The following is a 25,558-nucleotide window of genomic DNA, read 5'->3' on the forward strand; positions in this document are numbered from 1 at the left end:
TGTATGAATTACTGATGTGTGAAATCTCCAGTCACTTATAAAACGTATTACAAATTGTGGCAAGGGCATATTTATACAAATTAATAAAGCGGAAATGTTTTAAAAATGTAGTTAGGTGTTTAACAAAGAAAAATAAGAGAAGACATTTTTACATGATTTCTTGTTAGAGTGATCTGTTCTAGATAGGTATTCCTTAATTGACTTTGTAAACTAATGTTAAAAGAAATTTGAAATGAGATTAAATCTCCCCCAATATGTGTGAGTGTATACCCCCCAACACACACACCCATTTTCTCTCTCTTTTTCTCACACCACCCAGTACACCTCTACTTACCTACCTGTCTGGGTGATCACATTCTGAAATGGAAGAAAAACAGTTCCTTAAATTATAGTTGTAAATTTTTCTGGTCACCAATGTGTGATGTATTTTTGGTTGTTATTAGAAAAATATTTTTCTTCTAATATGCTTCTCTTCAAAATACTCTTCTGATCACTATTCTTATATTTTTTTAAGAAATGATTTAGGACAGAATTCTTTCTTTATGTATATATTTTAATCCTTGCCATCCTCACCATGTATAATGATTCTTTCTTATGTTAATAACTTTTGACACAAAAACCACTTTATTTTGCAGAGTATATTTTTTGTCTTCTCTTTTCCTACTTCTGACTTTGGTGTACTCTAATGCAGAAGAGAATAATAATGTTTATTTACAATAAATACAAAGATTTTAATGTCCCTTTTTTTATTAGTTTGCAGTTAACACTGACAAATGGATATGCCCAAATTCTGAGGCCCACTAAGCCTCGTAGGTATATTTATGATGTTGTTTGACTTAGAAAATGTCAGCATGGGGAGATGCTTAATGCCCTAGGTGATTATGTTCATAAAAGAAAGTGTCCTAATCTTTTTGGTATCTGTGCTTTTCTACCCCAAGGAATGGTAGTACAGCTTCCTGACATTTCTATTCTAGTCTGTATCAAGAGTGGGATTTTCACAGTCATCAAAATCACCTGTTAACATTAACATCTTGCTGTCTCTTGCGTTGTTTTAAGATTTTTCTTTCTGAAACTAGAACTTATGAAAAATAATAATGCTGGTGGCTCTTCAAAAGAAAGTGCTTTCTCATGTACCATCTCATATTGTCTTCCTATTATAAGAGGTGAGGACAAGTACTATGTATCTTCATTTGAAAAAAATCTAAGCTGTAGAGAAATTGTGACTTGCCCAAGGTCCTGTTAGGCTGCTAGCACAACCCAGGTGTTCATCTCCCAAATGAATGTGTTTTTTAGTAGAACACCTAGTGGGAAGATCAGTCATCCCTCCACCCCCCCCCCCACACACACACACACATGCACACACAGAGGAAGAGAGAGAGACAAGAGAGGAGGGACGGAGGAAAGAAAAGATGCTAATATTTGAGTTCCTAATTGGTTCTAGTCATGCTAGACATTTTCACATTAATACCTCATTTATTCTTCCCAGCAACTCTAGGAGATAGGTGATGGTGGTATCTCTTTTACAAAAGAGCAAAGGAAGGTTCTGAATGTTGGGTGATAACAAAATGGTATCAGACTTGGAGCTCTGCCCTCCATGTGTTTCTCAGTCTAGTTCAGGAAGTATTAGAAAGACACATTAAGCAGTATCTATCTAAAAGGATAGTGAAGTTATGGAAGACTGAGGTGTTCAGAGACAACTTCTCATAGTGGGGGAGACTTGTGTTGAGTCTGCAAGGATGGCAAGAAGGGATAAGTGGAAGGGAGAGCCTAACACCCCATATGCGCTGAAGAGCAGAGCAGAGGAGAAACTATGAGTGAGCCTAGAGATTGTTCAGCCAGAGCAGATGGAGCCTGCTGGGGAGAGGGTGATATGTGTTATGGTAGCTTGGGCTCTGGCTACAGGAGGCCTTGAAAATGTGTGAGGATAAGACCACAGGATTTTAAAGCTGAAATTCATCTGGTTCAAGCATCCCATCTTACAGACGGGAAGCCAAGATCTGTAGAGGTGGAATGACTTGCTTATGGTCATCACCATTTAATTATAGAGCTGGGAAAGGAGCAGATACTCTTGGTTTCAATCCAGAGTTATTTCTCCTCTCCACTGTATTTAAAGCTCTTGGCGAAGAGGAGTAGTGAAATGATGGTGCTGAGATCCCTGTTCATTCTCAAAAACTTATTATCATTGATGAAAGCAGTTTTTTTTTGGGGGGGGATTTGTATAGGTTTCATGTTGTGGTGCTCCTTGCTTGCACTTGGTAGCTAGCAACCTGCTTCAGTTAGCCAGAGTCCTCACGAGACACATTGGATGATGGAAAAGCTGGTCTTCCACGTTTGTGCTTATCCTTTTTCAGAAGCCAGAAAGTTAGCTACTGTGCCATTGCCATATATGTTTTACTGGCATACAGTGACATGAACATGAAATGAAGTGACATAATCTTTTCAGGGGCAGAGGTATAGTTTCATGATTAGGATATACCCGGACTTAAATGTGGTTTGAATGCTACTTACAATTTTATTATTTATATTTTTATCTGCCAGACACCAGATGTGCCATGTTCTCTTCCTGCACTAAAAGTTTATACATTTGCAAGGTCACTCCTATCATCATTTCACACAGGAGGACACAGAGGCTCGAATGGATCCAGAAACTTGCCCAGGGTCCCATCAGTAGGAGGTGGGAGGGCTGCTTTTGAAACCCACACGTGTCTGATCTCCAGTTCCACCATATCTTCTCTACCATGCATACATTACATACATTACACTATTACATACATTACACTATAAAGGCCACCATTACATACATTACACTATAAAGTGACCAAACGAACTTTTAAAATTTATTTCAAAAGCAATATATACTTATTATAGAAAAGGAGAAAATACAGATAACTGAAGAAAATGAAATCCATGCAGAAAATGAAACTATGGCACATGATTGGTGCGTTTGCATGCATTTGCTCAGGCCTTTCCTTCTGTTCCTCCATTCAGTCACCCTCCTCTAGTTCTCAAAACTGTGTCCGTTTGGTCCACTCTGTCCCTTGTTTTTCACCCTGGGTTTAGGTACCTTGGCTTCCACCCATCGATGAAGCTGTGCCCCGTGAACATTTTACACAGTGTTTGGTGATGTTGGAATAGCCGTGCCTTACTGAACAGAGCACTGGGGGTCACATGCAACCAGGGGTCCTAGGTTTTAGTCTGGGTTCTGCCATTGACTTGCTCTATTGCTGTTAGGCAAGTGACATCTCTCCCCTGAGGACCTCCGTGTCTTCATGGACAAAATGAGGGAGTTGGATTAGATCTGTGCTGCTCCTCCTGGTTCTGGTACTTTTCGATTCTTCAGTTACAATCCATTGTTAACTTTGTCAGGCTCATGTAGGTGACAGAGTGGAGAGATGTCTGTTTTTTCTTAGAATAGTAATCTGGCGTGTTTCCTAAGAAAGTAGATGTTGTCCTGTATCTGGCAGTATGTGACCTACTCTTGGTCCCCAGACAAATGTGATTCTTGCCACTTGAATCTTAGAGTTAGGAATGTGAGAAACTTGAGTCTTAGGCAGAGGAAAGATGTGTTTGTGGGAAGTTTTGAAGCTCATGTAACTAAAGGTTGGGAGATGTGGTAGCTGGATAAAACCTGACTCCTGCTTGACACCCCAGGTGCACCAAAGAAGGGGAGAAGGGGAGAGGTCACCGTCAGGGGCTCCTTGGCAGCAGATGTCTCCACAGGTCATTGTTAGGGAGCCGTAACAGGGGGACACAATGTTTCCGTTCCATCTGGAAACTTTATAATTTTGTAACAGTAATAATTATTATTTTCATTATGTACCTACTATATGTTAGTTACTTTGTATACACCTAATTCTCAAAACCACTCTGCAAAGTATCATTATTCCCATTTTACAGATGAGGCTCGAAGAAGTATGATAATTTATGCTCACATAACAAATGAGTAGCATATCTCGGCTTCTACAGTCCAGACATTACTGTTTCATCTTCTCCAACCTGCATCATTAACCTCTGCCTCTATTGAATCATTCCCAATAATTTAAAAACAAAAGTTCTGGTATTCCTCCATCCTAAAAAGAATACCCATCTTTGGCTCTTCATTTTCATTCAGTTACTATGTAATTCACCACCTCTTGGAAGAATTATCCACACACTTCAACTCATTCCTCAGCCCTCTTTGCTCTGTCTGCCGCTTCCGTCACCCAACTGGAGCTTTTCTTATCAGGGTCATGTGAAGCTTCCATATTATTCAACACAGTACTCATTTTTTCTCTTCTTATCTCGATGTATCAGAAGAGTCGACCCCTCCCTCCTGCTTGTTCTGCCTGGGTATTCTTCCTTTTTTCTTTGATGTTCTCTTTTCTACCCATTCTCTAAATTGGTGCTTCTGTAACTGAGTCCTGGGTCCTCTTTCATTTCTGTAAATGCCCTCTCTGAGTGACTTCTTTCCTTACTGTGGCATTAAATACCACCTGTGTGTAATGACTTCCAAATTTATAAATCCAGTCCAATTTTTCCTCCAATTTACTAAGTAGTGTGTTCAACTATGTACTTGACACTTCCTTTTCAATGTTTTACAGGTTTCTCAGACTTAACATATCCCAAATGGAACTCTTGGACCTCCCCCCAAACTTGTTGGTTTTCTGTCATTAAATGGTAATATGCTGCCTTTTCACTACCTAACTCTCAGCCTACGTGCAAACTTGGAGCTGTTTACCCATATTCATCTCCACTCTCCCTACACGACATATGCCACCATCCAGTCTCATCTGGATTGCTGTATTAGCCTCCTGGTTTTCTCCACTTCTACTTCTTCCAAACTGTTTTCCACATCATACACAGACCAACATTTAAAACCTGTGGACTAGACTGTCATTGACTGTTATAGACTGTTTTAATATCTTGATTAAAACCATTCAGTGGCTATCTGTTGCCCCAAAAGTTCTAATTCTTGGCCCTGGCTGGTGTAGCTCAGTGGATTTAGCACAGGTCTGCGAACCAGAGAATCACAGTTTGATTCCCAGTCAGGGCACATGCCTGGGTTGCAGGCTGGTTCCCTGAAGGCCAGTTCCCAGCAGGGGATGCATGAAAGGCAACGATACATTGATGTTTCTCTCCTCTCCTTCCCCTCTAAAGATAAATAAATAAAATCTTAAAAACAAAAAGTTCTAATTCTTTACCATGACCTATGAGGCAGGCACTCTGCATGATCTAGCACTTATTTGTCTAGCAACTTTCTATCATGCCACTTGCCCCCTATCTCCGTTGTTTTAGGTGTGCAGGTGTCCTGTTAGTTTCTTAAATGTGCCTAGCTCTTTCCAGCTCGAGCATCTTTGCGCGGCTCTTTTCTTTGCCCGAAACACCTGTCTCCTGCTTCTGGAGGAGCTGCTCATCTCATCCTTTAGGTCAGTATTGTTGTCATCATTGAGAAGCTGTTCTGACCACATTATCTCAGTAGAACCTTTCCTTGTTTTCCGTTTTCTTCTGCTCTTGTTCCTTTTTTGGTTTCATACAATACTGTGACAAGCTGTGTGCTTTATGGTACCGCTGTCTATTATTTCTAAGTAGAGAGGAAGTTCCACAGCAGCATGGATATTATATATCCCGCATTTATTACTATACCCAGTGTAGTAGTTGCTCAGTTTGTAAGATGACAAACTAAACTTAAAGTGAGGCTGATAAGGAAAATCCCGTTTCTCTCTGAACATAGGAGTCAAACGGTCCCATCCACTTGCTTCATGCTATTTATACACCAGACCTCAAGGTTAAGCAAAATGCTGCTGGAGAGGTCTTGAACAGTTGACAGACATTTACAAGGCACCATGAATGTTTAAATTTGTGGTTTAAGTAGTCACTGCTTTTTTCCCTTCTTTTCCATATTCACCTAGGCATGGCGAGCACAGCTAAGTGGTGGTGGGGGGGGTGGCGGCAAGGGGTGGGGTGGGTCATGGCCCTGCCTCTTGGGCTTTTAGTTCTGGAAATACTCAAATTTGGTTTCTCTTGCTTTGTGAGAAGTCTTTTTGATGATACAACTATCTGAATTTCTCACGTACCTGAGTTCATTCAACTGAGTTGAAAGTTTCTGTGGTGGGGATTTTCATTGTGTTTACTGCAGTGAGACAGAGTCAAAAGGACTTTGAATCAGAATTGGGCTTGGAGTTTTTAGTCCTGCTTATTACTTTGAAAAACCAAACAAAACTAAACAAAACAAAATGAAAACCCAAACAATAACCCCTAGCCTCGATCTTTTTATCTACAAAAACAAGAGAATTGGATCAGGTGGCTTCTTGAGTTCCTCGCAGCTTTAATTGTAGTGAAATCTGACTCCTGTTGAAAAGATAGGAATTCTGATCAGAGAAGCAAATAACAATAACTGCAGTCTTGAAGGAAGCAGACCCTGCCCTCAAAGTCATTTTTATGGAGAAAAATTGAATCCTCTCAGAAAAGGGAATGACACACTCCTTGGAGATTCAGAACCCTTCAAGTGTGACTGCCCTGGCCTGACTTTTAGTTTACTGGAAATTCTCCAAGGAAAAAAATATTTTAGAGCTCAATCTGGGGCTTTTAATGACTTGTACTAGGAATTAAAAAATTCTTGGCTGAGGAAAAGTGCCCCCTTTTAAGCTCTGGCACCCCGAAAAGAATCTTGTTATTTTAATGCAAGCATGAGCAGCTCCCTTGGTTGTCTGGAGGACTACCTTGTACTGGAAAGATGCAACTGGATGAGAGAGAGCCAGCGTGAGCCCACTTTCCTCTTCACTTAGGAGCGTTATAGAGCTGAGTCAGGAGGATTCTAAGCAAATGCATGTTTTTGTTTTTGTTTTTTTTTAATTTAGTTATTTTTCAAGTACAGTTTTCTGCCTATTTCTCCCATCCCAGCCCACCCTGCCCCGTGGTTCTAATGTAGATTTTAGTTTTCATTCAGATGGTAACTTAACAGTTTCCATCTCTTTTATTAATCGTTCTTACTTATGGATTTGCCTTTATACTTAATGCTTATTTCACTTGTTCCCCAACATCCTTTGGGTTGGGTGGTAGTTTCTCATTTCTTTGTTATTCCAGATGAAGAAACTGAGGTTCTTAGAGGTTAAGTAACTTGCTAAATTAAGGGCCAGTTAGCAAGTGATTGAGTTGGGATTTGAACCAAGTAAATGAGTAATGAATCTTCCTTTGAGCCTATGAGGTAGCTAAGGGCATTTTCAGCATTTTTAATGGTAGTGAAAAGATAATAGGGAAATTAATGACACTCCACTCACCAACCAAGTTGTATGTGTTCTTTCTTTTTCCTAGAGATCCTGGGTGTTTTCTTTTCATTCGGTCCTATCAATGTCTTTTCTTTCTAGGATGCTCCATTTAAACACTGTAGAAGTGTAATCAAACCCAGAGTTAAAGTAATGGACATTCATTTTTTATGATCATCTAATAGTATTTGCAAGAGCATGGCCATATTTGCACTTAGAGTCATCCTGACCTGTTGCTTTAAATATTTTAATAATACAGGTTTTTCTCTTTTCCCAATGAGGCCCACTTCCCCCCCATCACTTTAATTATGTGAGCTAGAATCCTCTTTCTCACACATCTTCAGTTCTCAACCTTGTTAAAATTAATCATATAATCCCCCTTTAAAACATAGTATTAAATCACCATAGTAACACAGTATCCAAACTTTATAGATAAAACATAACAGCCATAAGAGAGTAGTGTTTGGTGTCCCCTTGACAGCTCTGTAACTTTTATAGGAATGTGTTCCCTCTCCTGGCTGTGTAAGGTGCAGGGATAGCATTACTTACACCTGTTTTATTACCGTGCTGCTTTTGAATTGCCACCTTGTTTTCGTTCACCTTCTAGTTAAAAAAGGAGAGTGGAACACTATTTTTTTCTGAATCATTTTCTTGTACTCTCTAACCACTTTCAAAGGGATGATATTGTTTCCTTACCATATGACCAGGGAGTGTCTATTGTCCTTTTGTGCTAGAATACCTTGAAAACCTCTTTAATTTTCTTATGCAGCTTATATGAGGAAGTTTTAGATAGGAAGGTTATCCATATTTGAAAACTTAATTCACATTGAATCCAAAGATTCAGAAAGTCTGCCTTTGGAAAAGGCCTGGTGAACCATGATTTTTTAAATTTCCACTGATGATTTATAAAGTGAATTATGGGTGAGAACATCTATTTGAATATGTTATCTATTTAAGTATATTCTGTAAAATGCAGCATGTAAACTACAATATGACTTAATGAGTTCCTTTGAAAAAGTCAGTGTCAAATTCTAAAATATTATGTTGGCATAAATTTATGCACTAGAATTTGGAACATTTAAAATTTTAAGAGGAGTCCAAGCTAACTGGTAAACTGATTTTTAGAAATGGATTTTAAAACATTTTATAACTCTTAAAAAAGAGTATGGATTACTCTGATTGGTAATATGATTTTTGATATATTGAAACACATACTTTCTATTTTATGTTGCTATTATGTATGGTTGCTGCTTTTTTCTGTTAATGCTGGAATTTTTAGCTTTTTTTCTTCTTTAAAAAAAAGATTTTATTTATTTTTAGAGAGTGGGGAAGGGAGGTAGAAAAAGAGGGAGAGAAACATCAATGCATAAGAGAAACATTGATCAGTTGCCTGGCACGTGTCCTCATCCAGGGACCTGGCCTACTATCCAGGCATGTGCCCTGACCAGGAATTGAACTGGTAACCTTTTGGTTTGCAGGTTGATGCCCAAACCACTGAGCCACACCAGTCAGGGCTTAGCTTTTTTTCTTTATTGTTTTTCTTTAAAACTTTGTTTTCATTTCTTAGAAAGCATCTTGTATTGTTAAGACATTTAGTATTTCTGTTCTGTAAATATAAAATATGTTCCTCATAAATTAAGAAATTTTGAAAGATACAGGAATTTAAGGAAACTAATAGCTAACCATGTCCTCTTTTGAATTCCACCTCCTCTCCTTAGCAGCTCAGTGAACTTGATTCAGTCCTTTGGGGTTTTTTCTTTTTTAAATTACCTTTTTAAAAATATTATTTATTGATTGATTTGAGGGGAGTAGAGAAAAACATCGATTTTGTTGTTCCACTTATTTATGCATTCATTGGTTGGTTCTTGTATGTGCTGTAATTGGGGATTGAACCTGTAACTTTGGCCTATTGGAATGATGCTCTAACCAACTGAGCTACCTGGCTAGGCTCCTTCTGTGTTCTTTTCTGTACGATAGGAACATCTAAGTTCCAGTGTTGTTGCTGAGAGTAAATGAGATGGTTTATATGAAGTGTCTTACTCTTATGACTAAGACATAGCAGAAACTCAAATTCTGCTGTAGAGGAATGGTCAGATGAGCAAATTAATGATCAGTTAACAGCAAGGTGGCAGAAAAGGCTTTGGTGTTAGTTAGTCCTAGGTTTAAAATCCAATGTTTTGCAGTTTACCAGTTGGCACCTTAGGCATTGCCATGCTAGGCTATTTCCTCATCTATAAAATGATGTAATAGAATGCACCTTTCAGGATTTGGTGGCATGATTTACAGTGCTACCTGCTTGAACTGGGTAAGTAGAAGAAGGTATGGTAGCTCTGAGGAGGCGGTCACTAGGACGTGCTGTTTGCTGCCCTTTTTTCTTTTTTTACTAGCTCACAATCTGTTCCCGTGAAGTGTGTAAATTTTCAGTTCATTTATAAAGAGTTCCACTGAGAAAGGAAATGTTACAGGTTCAACGACTTGTCATGATTAGATACTTTATCAAGAAACTTACTGCACATTCATTTTTCCCTTTTGTTTTGTCTTTGCTGCAGCCTCACAGTTAGCCAAGTTGGCCAGAACTTCACGTTCGTGCTCACTGACATTGACAGCAAACAGAGATTCGGGTTCTGCCGCTTATCTTCAGGAGCTAAGAGCTGCTTCTGTATCTTAAGGTAAGGGATAAGGTCTTGGAAATTGGCTAGTTCTGTGAAACAATGTCAGCTTTTGCGTTGTTCTTCTGTAATTAATTTTTCCAGCTGCTCTTTTCATTTTCCTATCTGTTTTCCACAAGTCACTGCACTTGGGGAGAAGGACTTCACAGTGTTGTCCTTGCACTTTAAGTTCTGCAGATAATTGTATTTATTTATTTGTATCCCATCGCTGGAGTGGGAAAGGGACCATTGCTTCTGTGGAGTGTGGGGAAGCTGGAGAGCCAGCATGGCTTCAGTTCCTCCTGCTGTTATCTGGAGCTGTCAGAAGTTAGCCTGTTAGGCTTTCCCTTGGACATTTTGTGTATGTAAGATTATTAATAAAGTATGTGTCTGTGGCTCAGGACGTCTTGCAGACACTGATTGTGTCCTCCTCAAAGTAACACCCTTGCCCCCTTTGGGTCAGTGAGTGAGTGACTGTTTCCCAACTTGGCTACCTCTGGAGAGGTTTGAAAAAATGGCCAAATCCTGTAAGAAGGCTTCTTTCGGTCTCTAAAACCCCCTTCATCCACCAGAGCCACAATCACTTAATGCTGTGTTTCCTCCTGCCAGAGGGGTAAGGAGTGTTCTGGGGTGGGAGGATGTGTGGAAGTCGGATTTTGGAGCCGCTGGCTCTGTGGGCTCCTGCTGGGCGCCTCCTGAGGGGGAAGTAAAGGCATCCACACACTCTCCTCTCCATCTGCCTCAGTTAAGTAGGTGTCAGAGGGGCCTGCCTCCTGTCTCTCTCTGCTCGTGTGGAGCAGCCCAGGGCAGGACAGCGGGGAGGCGCCCCTGACAAAACCCGGGTCCCCAGTCTTGGGCTTCAGCCTGGGGATAAAAGGCCAGACCCTCTATGATTGCCAGAAAGAGTAGTTCTCTGTGTATTAGTCTCTGTATTTTCTTCTCCTCACCAAAAAAAGACAGCTCCCCACCCCCCCTCAACCCCTCAAGCAGATACCATTACACCATAAGGGGAAGGGAGCTGACTTTTGGAGTGCCGTGCTTTTGCTCAGCAACTGTCAGTCCAGACTGCTACTTTTGTGTTTCTCTACGCAGTTATTATAATTAAAAAAATTTTAAGCTTTTATTCATTTATCTTTAGATGGGAAGGGAAGGAGAGAGTGAGAGAAATATCAATCAGTGTATGGTTGCCTCTCATGTGTCCCCCACCCAGGCATATGCCCTGACTGGGAATCGAACCGCAATTGGCTGGTTCGCAGGCCCACGCTCAATCCACTGAGCTACACCAGCCAGGGCTATTATTATTTTTTTAATCAGCAAAGTTAACTCTCTTCTTCACCGAGCATAGCATCTGTAATGGGGGCACTAGAGGGCAAGTGTTGGAATGGCCTTAGGAAGGGAGCCCAGCCAGGGTGCTTGGCGAGGTGAAATGTGCACAGCCGTTCCCAAGCATTGCCGCAGCAGCCCAGGCCCGAGGACTGCCTGCCCAGCGTGCTAGACCTGGTGTAAGGGATTATTTACTTTTTGATTTAGTAGTGTTGGTTTTTTTCTTGTTTTTCTTTTTAAAGAAAAATTTTCATTTTTACCTAATATTATATTTCAGCCTTGGCCAGGGCACTGCATATTTATGAGGTTTTTTAGAGGAGATGAGGGTTTAAACCAAGTTTTTAAAGTTTTGCGGAAAGGTGTTTTTCCCCAAATGTTTTGAGTTATGGTATTTTTTTTTTCTTTCAAAGCTGTGTGTGTGGAGGTGGGGTGGGGATGACTCTGAACTGACACTCGCAGTCACACAACTTCTGGGAGTAGAAAACTATTTACTTACTAATTTAAATTACCTGGCTGGTGTGGCTCAGTGGATTGAGTGTGGCCTGCGAAGCAAGGGGTCACTGGTTTGATTCCCAGTCGGGACGCATGCCTGGATTGTGGGCCAGGTACCCGGGACAGGGCACATGAGAGGCAACCACACATTGATGTTTCTCTTCCTCTCTTTCTCCCTCCTTTCCCCTCTCTCCAAAAAATAAATCTTTCAAAAATTTTAAATAAAAAAATTGCTCTCCTCTGATTCTAGCATTTGACTTTGTGTGTCTATATAGAGTATAGTGGACTTCATGTTTGTGAGAAGGTTGTTGAATAGCCTTCATGCTGTAGTCATTTAGAATGAAAAGTAGCAGCAGTTGGTGTGTTTTCTATCTGTTATACTAGCTTGGAACTATGGAAACAGTTTGGTGGGTTCATTCATTTATTTGTCAGCCCTTTATTGGGTACCTATTAGGTAGTCTCTGCCCTTAAGGAGTTCCCAAGACTAGCTGGGGAGATGGATGATCACATTGCAGTATGCTATATATTTAATATATAGGATGGTCTCATAATATAGTGTCTTTGCACTACTGATATTCTAGTGCCAGAGAATAGTGACTGTGGTGATAAAGAGTGCTGTATAAATACTGGGATATGCACTTTAAGGGTATTTACCACTTGAGATGGAAGTCTCACTCTATCCCATCCAGCTCATGCACACGTAATGAGTGTCCACTTTTCCTGTTCTTGGGTTGGTAGTGCTGCTGGGGTGAGACATGAGTGGAAGGGTCTTCTGTAACCCTGGATGACTGGGTTACATTGGAGAGAGTATAGAGTTGGCCAAGAGAACACAAGCACGATTTTGGTCTGGTTTACATTATTAGCATTGTCCTCTTTTGCTGCTTTGTCTCCTTGTCTTTTTGCAGATGCTTTCCCTTTAGTTAACCTGTGCTTTGAGCTCCAGTCACCATTCTAGTGCCCAGTACTCTAGCTCAAGTCTGCTCATAAGCCACCTCTACTCTTGCTTTCCATTTATTTTCATGAGGGGTGTACCTCCAGTGATGGTGTCTTTACACATATAGCTTCCATTGATCCCAGCTTCTTAGGCTCCCTTCTTACCTGACTCTTCTCCCAGGCTCATGTGCTTCCTGGTACATATGAGCCACTGAGACTTTCAATCCTCCCCTCTCATTGTCTTTGTCCTTGTGTCCTTTCTACATTTTGTATGGCTTCTGATTTGCCTAAATGACATATGCCCACTGAACGCATAAGAGTTCAACAACATCACCGTGTTGTTTGGTGTAGGTGGGGTGGGACAATGTATTATGGGTGAGACGCCAAATAATGATGATAATGATGATGATGATGATGATGATGATGGTGATGATAATAATAATAATAATGCATTTCTGTATTCTTTATAAAGGAATTTTAAAAATATTTGTATTTTACAACTTTTCCTTTTGTATACAGATCTTAGTTAAGCCCTTGAGAAAGTTTGAGTGACTGTATTTATACCCAACTAAAATTGTTCAGAAACTAGAATACATTTTGGAAAATAACTTGTTTTTTCAAGATGGTATCTAAAATTTTTGTTTTAACATTTAACATTTTTATGCAATTAGTAAGTATCTTAGAACCTATATAGATCACGAATGAGCGGTGCATAACACTTGGTCTTTGGTCGTTATTTATCTCAGGGTCCCTTAAAATGGGAATGAAGATCTAGCCCTGGCTCCCTATATGATGAGAACCTTTCAGGTGTCATGTTCACTCAAGATTTTGATGAGCTGAACTTTGTGAACTTGGTGTGACAAACTGAAAACAATATATACTTTTTGTCCTTTACCAAGTAAGTTTAAAATTGAACATGCTTCTGGGCACACCTTTCCCAGGCCACCTCTGATTTTGATATCCACCTCCCATTTCACTTCTAGCCTTATGATCTTAGGAGCTACTCAATCTTTGGGAAGGGACTATGTAAACAGTTAATTAAAATATAATGTGATAAGTGGTATTTGACAAAATATGTACATGCAAGGGTCTGTGGGGTCACAGATTAGGCAGTGCCCTTCTCTGGCTTGGAGAATCAGGGAAGTGTTGCTGATGGTTTCCAGTTAAACTGGGTCTTATAGGATCAGTGGGGGCTTGCCTGGAGGAGAACAGCAGGAAAGCTCTTAAGGTGGTAAAAACTGGTGTGTATAAGCACAGAGAAATGAAAGGTAGAGCAAGATGAAAGAATGACGAGAATTTGATGAGAGGGCAGTAGCAAGAGATGATGCCATAAAAGCCTTGGGGCCAGCCTATGAAAGACATGCTCAAGATTTTGGATTTATCCCAAAGCCAATGAGTGCCATTAGATGGTTTGGAGCAGACATCAGAAATATTGATGTTTGTTAGACCAAGTGTAAACTGGCTTTTTGTGTGTGAAATTGCTATTAACACAGGCTTGGGGTTTTCTGGTTGTTGTTAGAAGGGGTGGTGCACATCACTCTGGAAGCAGCACCTTGATTTAGATTGGAATTTTTTTTTAAGATTTTATTTATTTGGACTTCTGCCAAGATGGAGGCGTAGGTGTGAACACTTTGCCTCCTTGCACAGCCAAATATAAAAACAACAAAGTTTTAACAACAATAAACGCAGCCAAGCCACAGAAAATCGAGTAATACAGAGTCTGAAAACAACAAACTGCTCAGCTAGACCTGGGAGAGGGGCAGAGCTAGCAGCGGAGCCAGTGGAGCAAAACAGATCCCCAGACCCTGGGCCTTGCGCAGGCAGCCAAGGGCGCGGATCCCAGGTGCAGAGTAGCTACAGGCGGACTGAGGGAAGGCTCTGGGCAGCTGGCTGACCACGGTCGCACATTTGCACACAGATAAACAGGTGGAGGGTGAGTGGTGAGGCGGACCAGACAGGAGGGAGCAGAGAGGACCGCCATTGCTCCCTCTCTGACCTCGCCCCCACATACAGTGTCACAAACCATTGACCTGGGTGGCCCGGCCCTGGTGAACACTTAAGGCGCCTCTCCTCAAATTTAACAGGCGCGAACAGATCAAAACATGGCTCAAGAACAACTCAGAGCCCCAGAGCCGATAAATCTAAGTGATGAAGAAATAGCCAACCTATCAGAGGCACAATTCAAAACACTGGTGATCAGGATCCTCACAGAACTGGTTGATTTTAGTCACAAATTAGAGGAACATACGAAGGCTAAACTAATTGAAATGAAGGGAAATTCACAGGAAACCAATAGTAATGGAAAGGAAACTGGGAATCAAATCAAGGGAGTGGACCAGGAGGAAGGAAAAAATGACCAAACAGAAAAACATGAAGAAACAAGAATTCAAAAAAATGAGGACAGGCTTAGGAACCTCCAGGACATCTTTAAACGCTCCAACATCCGAATTATAGGGGTACCAGAAGGGGAAGAGGAAGAGTCACAAGTGGAAAACTTATTTGAACAAATAATAAAGGAGATCTTGCGCATTCTGGCAAAGGAAATAGACTTCCAGGAAATCCAGGAAACTCAGAGAGTCCAAAAGAAGTTGGACCCAAGAAGGAACACACCAAGGCACATCATGATTATATTAGCCAAGATTAAAATGAAGGAGAGAATCCTAGAAGCAGTAAGACATAAGGGGACAGTCACCTACAAAGGAGTTCCCATCAGACTGTCAGCGGATTTCTCAAAAGAGACCTTACAGGCAAGAAGGGGCTGGAAAGAAGTATTCCAAGTCATGAAAACCAAAGACCTGCATCCAAGATTGCTCTATCCAGCAAAGCTTTCATTTAGAATGGAAGGACAGTTAAAGTGCTTCTCAGATAAGATCAAATTCAAGGAGTTCATCATCACCAAGCCCTTATTGTATGAAATGTTAAAGGGACTTGTCTAAGAAAAAGAAGATAAAAAAGATGAACAGTGAAAGGACAGCAAACTCACAGTTATTAAGAACTACACCTAAAACAAAAGCAAACTAAGAGGACAGCTAGGTCAGGAGTGAACCATAGAAATGAAGATCACGTGGAGTGTTAGCAATAGGGGAGTGGGAGAAGGAGAAAGGGGGAGAAGGTACAGAAAATAAGTAGCATAAACAGTAGATAGAAAATAGACAGGGGGAGGGTAAGAATAGTATGGAAAATATAGAACATAAAGAACTTGAGACACGTGTTCATGAACTAAAGGGGGGGATTATGGGGGGAGGAGTGTTCAGGGTGGAGGGGAATGAAGGGGGGAAATAGAACATGTAATGGCATAATCAATGAATTTTAAAAAATACTTTAAACAAAGATTTTATTTATTTATTTTTAGACAAAGGGGAAAGGAGGGAGAAATAGAGGGAAACCTCAGTGCGTGGTTGCTTCTTGAGTGCCCCCTACTAGGGACCTGGCCTGCAACCCAGGCATGAGCCCTGATTGGGAATTGAACCTGTGACCTTCTGGTTCACAGGCTGACACTCAATTCACTGAGCCACACCAGCTAGAGTAGTTTAGAATTTTTAAGCTTCAACTTGAGTTTTTTGTTTGTTTCTTTTTATTTATTTGTTTTTAAACTATAATTTAATGAAATATGTTCCTGGGTCCTTGTTGAGGAGTTATTGTCCTTCTTTCAATGCAAGCTGGCACATAGGCTTGTCTTTAAGCATTAATTGTGTTAAGTAGGAACCATCTTTCTTCTGCAACACTTTCTTAGTGGCAGGAAGAACTATTGCATCTTTTTTCATCAGCATTGTCCTCATTTCTACTATAAACACAGAAAAGCTCAGTTCTCATTGAGAAAAAGAAGCTAGAAGTAATAAAAGAGTCTGGTTTTAAAAATTTTGGCTTCTCTGTCAAACCATTCCAGTATTTTTTAAACACATATAGTTCGGGAGAAAAACCAAAGGACTCTTTCCTTAGGCAGGTGTGGTGGCAGAAGCCCTTTTGGATTTTGTGTTTTCTGCTTTAGTTTAAAATAAGTGTGTGGGGGATGGGGAAGGCAGTTGGAAGGAAGGCTGTGGGGACAGCTCCCAGATTTTTACCTTGAAAGCTGGTGCTGCTGAAATATTCCAGAAACAGATGGATCTCCTATTCTTGTTTTAAGCTATTTATAGTTGTCTTGCCTGAGGGTACCCTGCTATACAGAAATTCACAGCCTCATGTTTGAGGGCAGTTTGGGCATCAAAGCTGGGGCTCCTTTGGGAGAAATCAGCCTTTCTTCCCAGTGCCTTAAGTGCCATTTGGGAAACCTGGATCTTTCATACTATTTAACAGAAGACTTTCCTCTCCTTTTTGAGTGTTTCCATCTCTCTGAAGCTGTTTGATTTCTTTTTAATTCCTCCCCTTAAAGGTACAGCAGGTACAGTGTTGTTTTCTGGATAGTCAGCTGGAAGAAGGCCTGATTGCTGTGGCAGATTATATATAATTCCACCCATTGTGGGTCCTGGCACATGGCTTCTGTTGGAAGCCAACCCATGGGATGGGGCCTGTGGAGATTCTGGTTTACTAGGCCCAGGGCCTTTTCTGAGAGTTTTCTGAAAGGCTTGCATGGTTGCGGGGATGCTCATCAGAAACATCACTTTGTGGGAGGTTAGAACTTTTTCCCCTTAATTAAAAAGAATGAAGTGGTTGGGGGTATGTTGCCCATTTTATTGTCACACAGATGCCTTCATGCTTAGAAACATAATCCTCTGGGGAACCACAACTCAACAACAGTAACAAGCTGTACTGTTTAAAGAAAATCACCTTTGAAGACAAGAAAAGGAATTGGAACTGCCTTCGCTGTCCTGGCGGCCTGCTAGTTGATGGCTGGGAAGCTGGACACTGGGAAGGCAGGTGTGTCTTTCGCACCAGCAGCCAGCCACAGAGCTGCCCACAGCACAAAGCAGTTTCCTGCCTCCCCAGTCCTTCCCTCAAGCAACCTGAGCACAAAGTCATGGGTATTTGAAACTTCATGACTTTGGCTAAAATGTTTGTTTTGAGACAGAATGAGTTGGACATTACAGGAAGACATGGTATTTTCTCCCTTTGTTTTGAAAGCAGAGCACTCCCTTGTCTTATACAGGGCAGCAAAGTGAAAGCACCCTAGGAACTCTACAGAGGATTGGAAGGGAAGGGGGGTGTTAGCATTTATTTAATATGCTAAGTGGTTTACATAATTCTCATTTATTTTTATTACAACCTTATGACATATCTCCATTGTAGAGATAAAGGGGTTGAGACTAAAAGACATACAGTGACTTTCCCAAGATCTTACCAGGAGGAACTGAAGAATTTTGTTTGGAGCCCCAAAAAGTCCACCCCAAAACTCATACTCTCAACTGCTTTGGGCTTATTTCCAGCAACTGTCTCTTTTGGCTTTGATTCACAACTTCAGATTTTATTTTCTTGGCCCCAAAGCACCATTTACAAGTCTCAAGTTTGTTCATCTTTCCATATTTATTTAGTTAAAAGAATCATGATGTGTAGTTTGCCATTGCACAGTGATCTCAGATGTGTGGTGTAAGCACTCTTAGAATAATATACCTCAGCCCACCCTCGTTTTATGAATGATGAAAATGAGGCCTGAGGAAGGAAGGCTTTTATCCTAAATTCATTAACTGGTTAATAGCAATCTTCTGACCCCTAGTCCAGAGTTTTGTCCAGAATATGGCAATGATCCTTCCAACTCTGGAGACTAAGTCCAGGACCATCTGGAACTAAGGTTTTTCAAGACTCAGAAACCTTTTAGCATCATGGTCTCATGTCCCTTTTAGGCCAGTGTCATTGCAGTTTATGTTAACAATCCAGCCATATGATTACAGAGTAGAGAAAAATGATCAGTTTTGTTCACACCTGATGCAGGTTATGTTTGAATGGAAAACCAGTAAAACTGGGCCTGCCTTGTGAAAGAAAGAGTCTTAAGAATTCCAAATGAGGGACCTTTTTTGGGAGATGGAAAAACATTCATTCTGTAGGAGAGGCCAGTTGGTGCCACTTGGTTGAGTTTGAGTGTCAGTAGTTTTTCTTGGATCTCCCTGCAAGCAAACCCTTTTCTGTACAACAGTGACAGCCAGCAGAAGGACTTATTTGAGGCTTATCTTTGCTTTTCACTGGGAAGCAGGTAGAAAGGAAAATAACTCAATATGCTTCACACCTAAAATTGCCCTTCAGATCTGAGCTACACTCTTATTTTATGAGCAAGATAGATTTGTGAATACAAAAAGGAGTCTGCGTTTAGGTCGTCTGGCCCTTCCAGTGCTCAGTTTTAGAAGCAGTTGGAAGTTTGACGTTTCTCTGTCATTGCGAGAGGCTCCAGAAGACTGAGGTGATAGTGTACTTCTTTACATCAAACAGAAAAACCACGATGACATCTGAAAGTTTGAAAAGCCCACAATTCTAACAGTCATGAGCCACTTATTTTTCAGATGCTAATTTTCGAGATTATGAAAATATATTTCCTCATTAGAGGAATTTAGAAAACTTCAGAAGACTGGGAAAAGCAGTCTCTCATCCCATGACTCTGATAATGACTAGGGGTGTTGCCGTCCTTGAAGCAGGATGCTGCTGTAGGTGTAGTTTTGTATCTAGCTTTTTGTCTTATTATATTGTAAGCATCTTTGCATATCGTTAAATATTCTTTCCTGAGGATGTTTTTAACTGTGTAATTTATTTGCGTGAGACTGATTTATGAGGGAAGAAGCTCTCAGTGATCTGAAAAATTATTTCTTGCTAAGACTTCTGGTTTTTTGTTTTTGTTTTAATGCACTTGTATTAATGAATTTGTTGTTCAGCTAATTACTTTGTTAGGCTTAAAAAAAACAACTGCTTTTTATCTTATGTGTGATTTGCCCAATTCTTGACAATGAATAGTTACTAACTTCTGAAAGCATCAAACACGAAAGTATGGAAATAATCTCAAAAGTCATAGTTAAATCAAGTGGTAAACACTGTACTTAGTTTACTTTTTTCTTTTCATATTTCACTTTGTACATTTACATCTTCAAAGTAAGTAATCCTTTTTATTAGCATGAGCTGTATTAGAAATTGCAAAAAATAAGTAGCATAAGGGGAATACTTTTAAAGCTAGATAGCAATATACATTTTGATTTTTTAATATATTACATTCTGAATGACAACACATTAATCATATCTTACAAAATTTGTGTAGACATTTAAGAAATCTTTAAACCTTATAGATAAAATCAAAATCTGTATTATAGTATGCAATGGAAACTGAATAGGTTTTTATTTGCCATTCATAGGGCTTGAAAGTACCAGAAACCTTCAGCAAAACCACAGGCAATTGTGGTTTTAACTCAGTTCACAAGTGCTAGACTGCCCCCATGGTGATCTTAAATCCCTTATCTATAATACAAAGCAATACTTATTGGAAAATTAATTCTGAAAGGCATCATTTATGGTTTCTAATTTATTCTATTTCAGATATCTTTGAAGTAAAGTGGGTGGAGCTTTCTGTGTGGGGTTAATTGTCCCATTGTTCATTTATTCAGTCTTGGTATTTTAACTAGCTTTTTATGTGTATTAATGAGCCCAAAATGCAGCAAAAATGCTTGGCTCTAAAAAACTTGACATCTTAAAAAACTTACTTAAAAGTGTGGTGGAAAAAGAAGTTGGGTGAAATTCAGTGTCCTGTAGTTTTTTGCTTGAGCTCTTAATGACTGGTTTCCTTTTTAAAAAAAAAAAATCCCTCTAGCCCCATAGAAAAACAAGATGTTTTAGGGGAGAATAAAAAACAAAAAGCCACTGCAAACAAAAACAACTCCAACTTAAATAAAGAGGCTCTAAAGAAAGTATAATTGATAGTGTTCAGCTTTCTGATGAGCTAGGATTTTTACTGTAAAAAATAGTAATTTTGGATGCCAATTTTAGAGAAATTTATGTTTGTATTTTTTTATTAGTATATGAAAATATACTGAATATTGAGTATCCTCATTAAGTAAAGGTAAACATTGTTTCCTGACCACTGGAAATACTACTTGTTTTTATATCTTTTTTTTACTCTTTATTAAAAGTCCCCAGGGATTATAATTCTATAGATCTTTACATTTGAACAGGTAGTTTTAACTTTCATGTAGTGGGAGTCACTGAACTTGTCCTTTCCTCAGATTCAGTGCTTGTGTTGCAATGGAAAGAACATCGGTGCTATGTTTGATTGTTTTAAATCTTTTTAAAATTAGATTTGGAATAATGTTTCATTTGTTCGTCATTCTTCTTTGTCTCAGTACTTCAGTGGTGAACTGAGGATAATACCAGTTTAGAATATTGTTGTAAAAGTGAAGTGAAACAGCGAGTGCTTGATAAAGTTCTTTGTATATTGCATCTACTGTAAAAGCTTAATTATAATCCTGTGCCTGCTTTTTGTAAATTGTGAAATATATCCTGCAAACAGAAAAGTACATTAAGTTTAATTATATACACAGACGTAAGTGTATATATAGTTACATATATGCACATACATATACACAGAAGTACACATGAGTAATTATGTAACAAACACTCATGTAATAGCCATGTAAGTTATGAAATATCTGCCCTAGTATAATTTTTCACCTATGTATATATCCCTAAATAATATGGTATAGTTTTTCTGGTTTCGAATTCTGCATTTATTGAATTATTCAATTTGGAGTTATTTTGTCCTTTTTGCTTAACTTTTGAACTTTATCTGTGCTGTTGCTTATAGTTGTAGTTTGTTTTCTTTGTAGTATAGAGTTCTATACTGTGTGACCATGTTTCCGTTCATTCATGCATTCAGCTGCAGGTGGCCATGTGGGCTCTTCCTAGTTTATGACTTTTATGAACTTTGTTAAGTGGGTATCCTGATGCACATAAGCACTAAGTTCTTTACTGTATTAGCCTGGGAGCTTGTATAGCTATGTGTAGGGGACATATATCTTCAACTTTATTAGCTAATGCCAAATTGTTTTCTAAAGCAGCAACTATGCTATTTTACCATCTGCCGGCTGTGGGTGAGCATCCTGGTGATCCCACACTGTTGCTATTACTCCTTGCTTTTTGAAGAAGGCATGTAGTAGCATGTTCTTCTCCCTTCTCACAGCCTGTGAGCTCCATATTGCCCTTCCTTACTTCCCCAAAGATTAATCTGGCTTCCCTGTCTGAAGAGGCATTGTGAGAGAAAGAGGCAGTCCCTGGGGCTGGGGGAGGGCAGCTGACCAGCCTTGAAAGGTGAGACGGTGACGCGGTGTAAAGAACATGGTCTGGAGTCAGAGCAGGGCTTGGACCCTAGTCCTGCTGGTGTGGAAGTGTGCTTCTGGGTGCTCCATTTACTCTCTTTGAGCCTTAATTTTCTCATCTGCTTCTTTGGGAGGACTAGGGTAATAGAGGCAAAGGAGCATGGTAGGGAAGTACTTTACAGCATTACACAGTGCAGGAGCTGTGAGTAGAAGGAATGACCAATAATAATATACCCATGGCCCTAGATGTGATTTGTGTGGGCGCATGTGTAACCAAGTCTACATAAGGTTGGTCACATGAGCTTGAAGATGACGTTTATGTTCGGTGTCCCTGAGGTAGGTACTTACACGCTGTTGGTCAGGGTATAAAATGGCTCAACATTCCTGGAAAACAGTTGGTAATATATCTTCCAAGCCCTTAAAATTATTCCTACTTTTGAGAATCTGTTTTTAGGAAAACTCATATGTATAGATACATAGATGAAAATGTTTAGTATATTGAATGAAAAATTAGAAATAATTTATGAACAGGGATACTAAATTTAATTAGATACCATGTAGCCATTAAAATTATATTTTTGCTGATTACTTAATGATATGAAGAATGTCTTGGACAATCTTATGCAAAAAACTAAAAAAATTTTATATACGTCTCTATTTTTTAATGAATTCATTAAAAAAAAAAAAACCTGGATGATCGGATACCAAAGTATCAACAGTGAGAAAAGTTAGGTAGTGGAGTCCTAAGTATATTTCATTTTCTTCTTTGTATGTCTGTCCTGTAGTAGTTCTTCCTTTAACTTTATCCTGTCAAATTCAATCCAGATATATATATATATATATATATATATATATATATATATATATATATATATATCACAGTTTACATATTCTTTAGTTTGGAAAATTTGTAACTACCTTCAAATAGCACATGACTGCAAATACAGAATACCACAAGTGGTAGGTAGTGCTTAACTACCAAAGTGATGCCACTCTCTAGGGTGTGTGGTCTCCCCCTAAATTTGTGGAATGGACTTGAGCTCTGGACCTAGACTTAGGTTGAAATTTTGATTCTGCCACTTACTAGCTATAGGACCCTAAACAAGATAAGTCACCTTTCTGAGCCCCAGTGTCCTCTTTTGTAAAATAGAAAGTACTTCCCATGATTAAGTAAGATTTTTGGTGCTCAATCCAAAGTAATTATTACCATGTTGTCTTGTAAGATTTTAAAATACCATCAGTTAATAAATGTACCATTGATGTAAAAACAGCTTTTGGGGGGGGGGTTTGAAAGGCTTTATTAAAATTTCAGATTGATATCAAGAAGCACCTTAATTTCAGAAACGTTAAAAATAAAGAGTTCATCTTAATCGAGAACTGATTGTATTAGTGTTAATTTCATAGTGGGATTTTTAGCATCTGTATTACAGATTTTCACTGTTCCCCACTCACCTAGTTGAACCTTACAATTTTCTCAGAAATTTAGATCTTACTTGTGAAAGGACTAGGAACCCATTCCCAGTGCTGCCTCAAACCTGCTTTTTATGGCTTCAGGATCTCTGTCATAACCCGTTTTATGTTTTCACAAACTGAGCCCCTGGGGAGCTGTCTGCACTTTTCAGTGTGATCCAGCTGAATTCCTTCCCTTCCTCACCCAAGCCCTTTGATTTGCCAGGTTTTTGTTCATCTACCCTAAGGATGGACCGAGATTACTGAGCACAGCCTCTCTGGTGGTGCAAAGTGAGAATTGTTTTTAATTGAGCAGAAACATGTGGAAAGATCAGGAATATCTCAAGGGATTACAGAAAAATTCCAAATTTGTACTACTTACAGCTTGTGTTTAGAACAGGGTCTGCTGGGAATAAATGTTAGTGAGTGTGGCCTGTGACCTTAAAAACTGTTGACATGGACTTCAGCCAGAAACTAGCCACAGACCTCCTTTGTTAAACTCATTCATAGCTCCTTGAAAACTCTAGTCAGTGAAAGTTGCCAGCTCCAATCCAAGCACAGCAACCCCACCACCCCCAGCTTTGGAAACAGAGGACGCCCCTTAACCAGCAAGGCTTCTTTAATAGGACTACATGGCCTTAAACGCAATTGGAATTGACAACTTCCTGGCTTGGGTTTGCCAACTGGCAGGGCTGTGGGGCCGAGGGGACAAACGGCGTTGGGGCGCTGTGCACTTGTGTTTGTGTATGTGCAGAGGAGACTGAACTCCAGAGCACTGCGATACCCCTTCAACTCCCAGAGCAGCCCTCTGGCCTGAATCAGACATGTCTTCCGAGGGTTTCTGGCTGGGAGAGACAATTATCCCTCAGTGTAAGGAGAAGAGAAAATAATTGCCTTTTCTTTTTGTTGGTGATAATCCTGGCCTTTCCCTTCTTTCCTCAAAACTCTTGATTAATCTTTTCATTGGTGTTGTGTTGCTGAAATTTAGAGTAAGAACTAGCAACTCAGATGCGGAATTATTATTTTTGTTTTTTATGGATGGTACTCAGCACTCACCCACTCTGGAGCTTTACTACACAAAGCTGAAGTGGGGAGCGAGGGTCTCTCTTCATTTTATGTATCGAGGGAACTTAGTCACGAGGAGGTTAAGCAGTCTCTTCTCCCCTGCTCTCGTTCAAAATGAGTCATGAGAAAGGGCCTTAGATGATTTGCTGCCTTTGCAGAACAAACAGTGTAGTAACCGAGACTAGAAACTACTATTTTCCCTGGTTCTTGTCTTTAATTCAAAGACTACATTATCTGAATTTAAAGAATATTTTGGGAAATGAAGAAGTTAATCTGACTACAAACAGGAAGTGGGTATTCTGTTTACAAAGTTTGTTTTAATACGGTAACACGTGGTGTGTGTAGGGAAGCTTAGTTGTAGGTTGTCATCCTGAGAGGTACAATATCAGTCCGTATTTCTTTCCACTTAACCATTTGTTAAACTTTTGTTGTTGGAACACAATATTTATTTCCAGTTACACTGTTGAAATTGTTATTTTTAACATAAACATTTTAGCAAACTTATCACTTCTACAGCTGCTGAGGGTTTGGCATGATTTCAACCAGGCATGTGTGAGGAGAAAAAAGAAATGTCACATTGGCCTAGGAATCAGTGGCACATAGGCCTAGGAATATGGAAACTCCAGAAAGAGAAATTACATAATTTCCTGGAGACTTGACAAGAGCTGAGCTGTAATTAAGGGAGAGTAACCTAAGAGCACCTCGTCTGTGGTAGGTGCTCTATATTTGTGGAATGAGTATGATTGGTGAGATAACTTATTTTCCGATCCTAATATTTGCCTGTTTATACACAGTCAATTAATTTTCCATTCTCAACACCCCTAGAGAATTTATTCCTCCAACAGAATGTATATGATGGCTTCATGTTTAATTACCTAAAGTTCTAAAGCAAATCTTTTAGATATAGTCAGAACTGGATTCAAGTTATTATTTATAAACCATGTAATAAATCACATCACTTGGCTTTTCCAGTCTTCACTTTGCACATCTGTAAAATAAAGGTGAGACTTACTTTGTAAGTTGTTAACATACAGGTAAAAATGTAAGATAAAACACCTAATTTAGGAGTCAGGAACAAGATTTTTTTTTTCAGAAAGGACTTATTATTTTCACCATGGGCTCTTACCCTCTATCATGAGAGAAGGTCTTATAAATTTGCTGCCTCTGTGACTCTCCCTGCTCTTTCAGGGAG

The 25,558-nt window shown here is 39.6% G+C and overlaps 1 protein-coding gene across 12 annotated transcripts in view; it reads left to right on the plus strand.

Annotated features, from left to right (window-relative positions):
- DENND1A (DENN domain containing 1A) overlaps window positions 1-25,558 on the plus strand; it is a 497,055-nt gene that overhangs the window by 151,593 nt on the left and 319,904 nt on the right. For 11 of the 12 annotated variants that reach the window (XM_037164241.2, XM_037164477.2, XM_037164323.2 and 8 more), the window contains one exon: window positions 9,791-9,910. In XM_037164241.2, the coding sequence (XP_037020136.2) occupies window positions 9,791-9,910 (120 nt within the window). Of the gene's footprint in view, window positions 1-1,073; window positions 1,164-9,790; window positions 9,911-25,558 lie in introns of those variants that run through there. The other variant, XM_037164716.2, reaches the window with a different exon arrangement.

The sequence above is a fragment of the Artibeus jamaicensis genome, unplaced genomic scaffold (genome assembly GCF_021234435.1).
Source record: "Artibeus jamaicensis isolate MK-2021 breed Jamaican fruit bat unplaced genomic scaffold, CSHL_Jam_final contig_471, whole genome shotgun sequence".
Taxonomy (NCBI): Eukaryota; Metazoa; Chordata; class Mammalia; order Chiroptera; family Phyllostomidae; genus Artibeus; species Artibeus jamaicensis.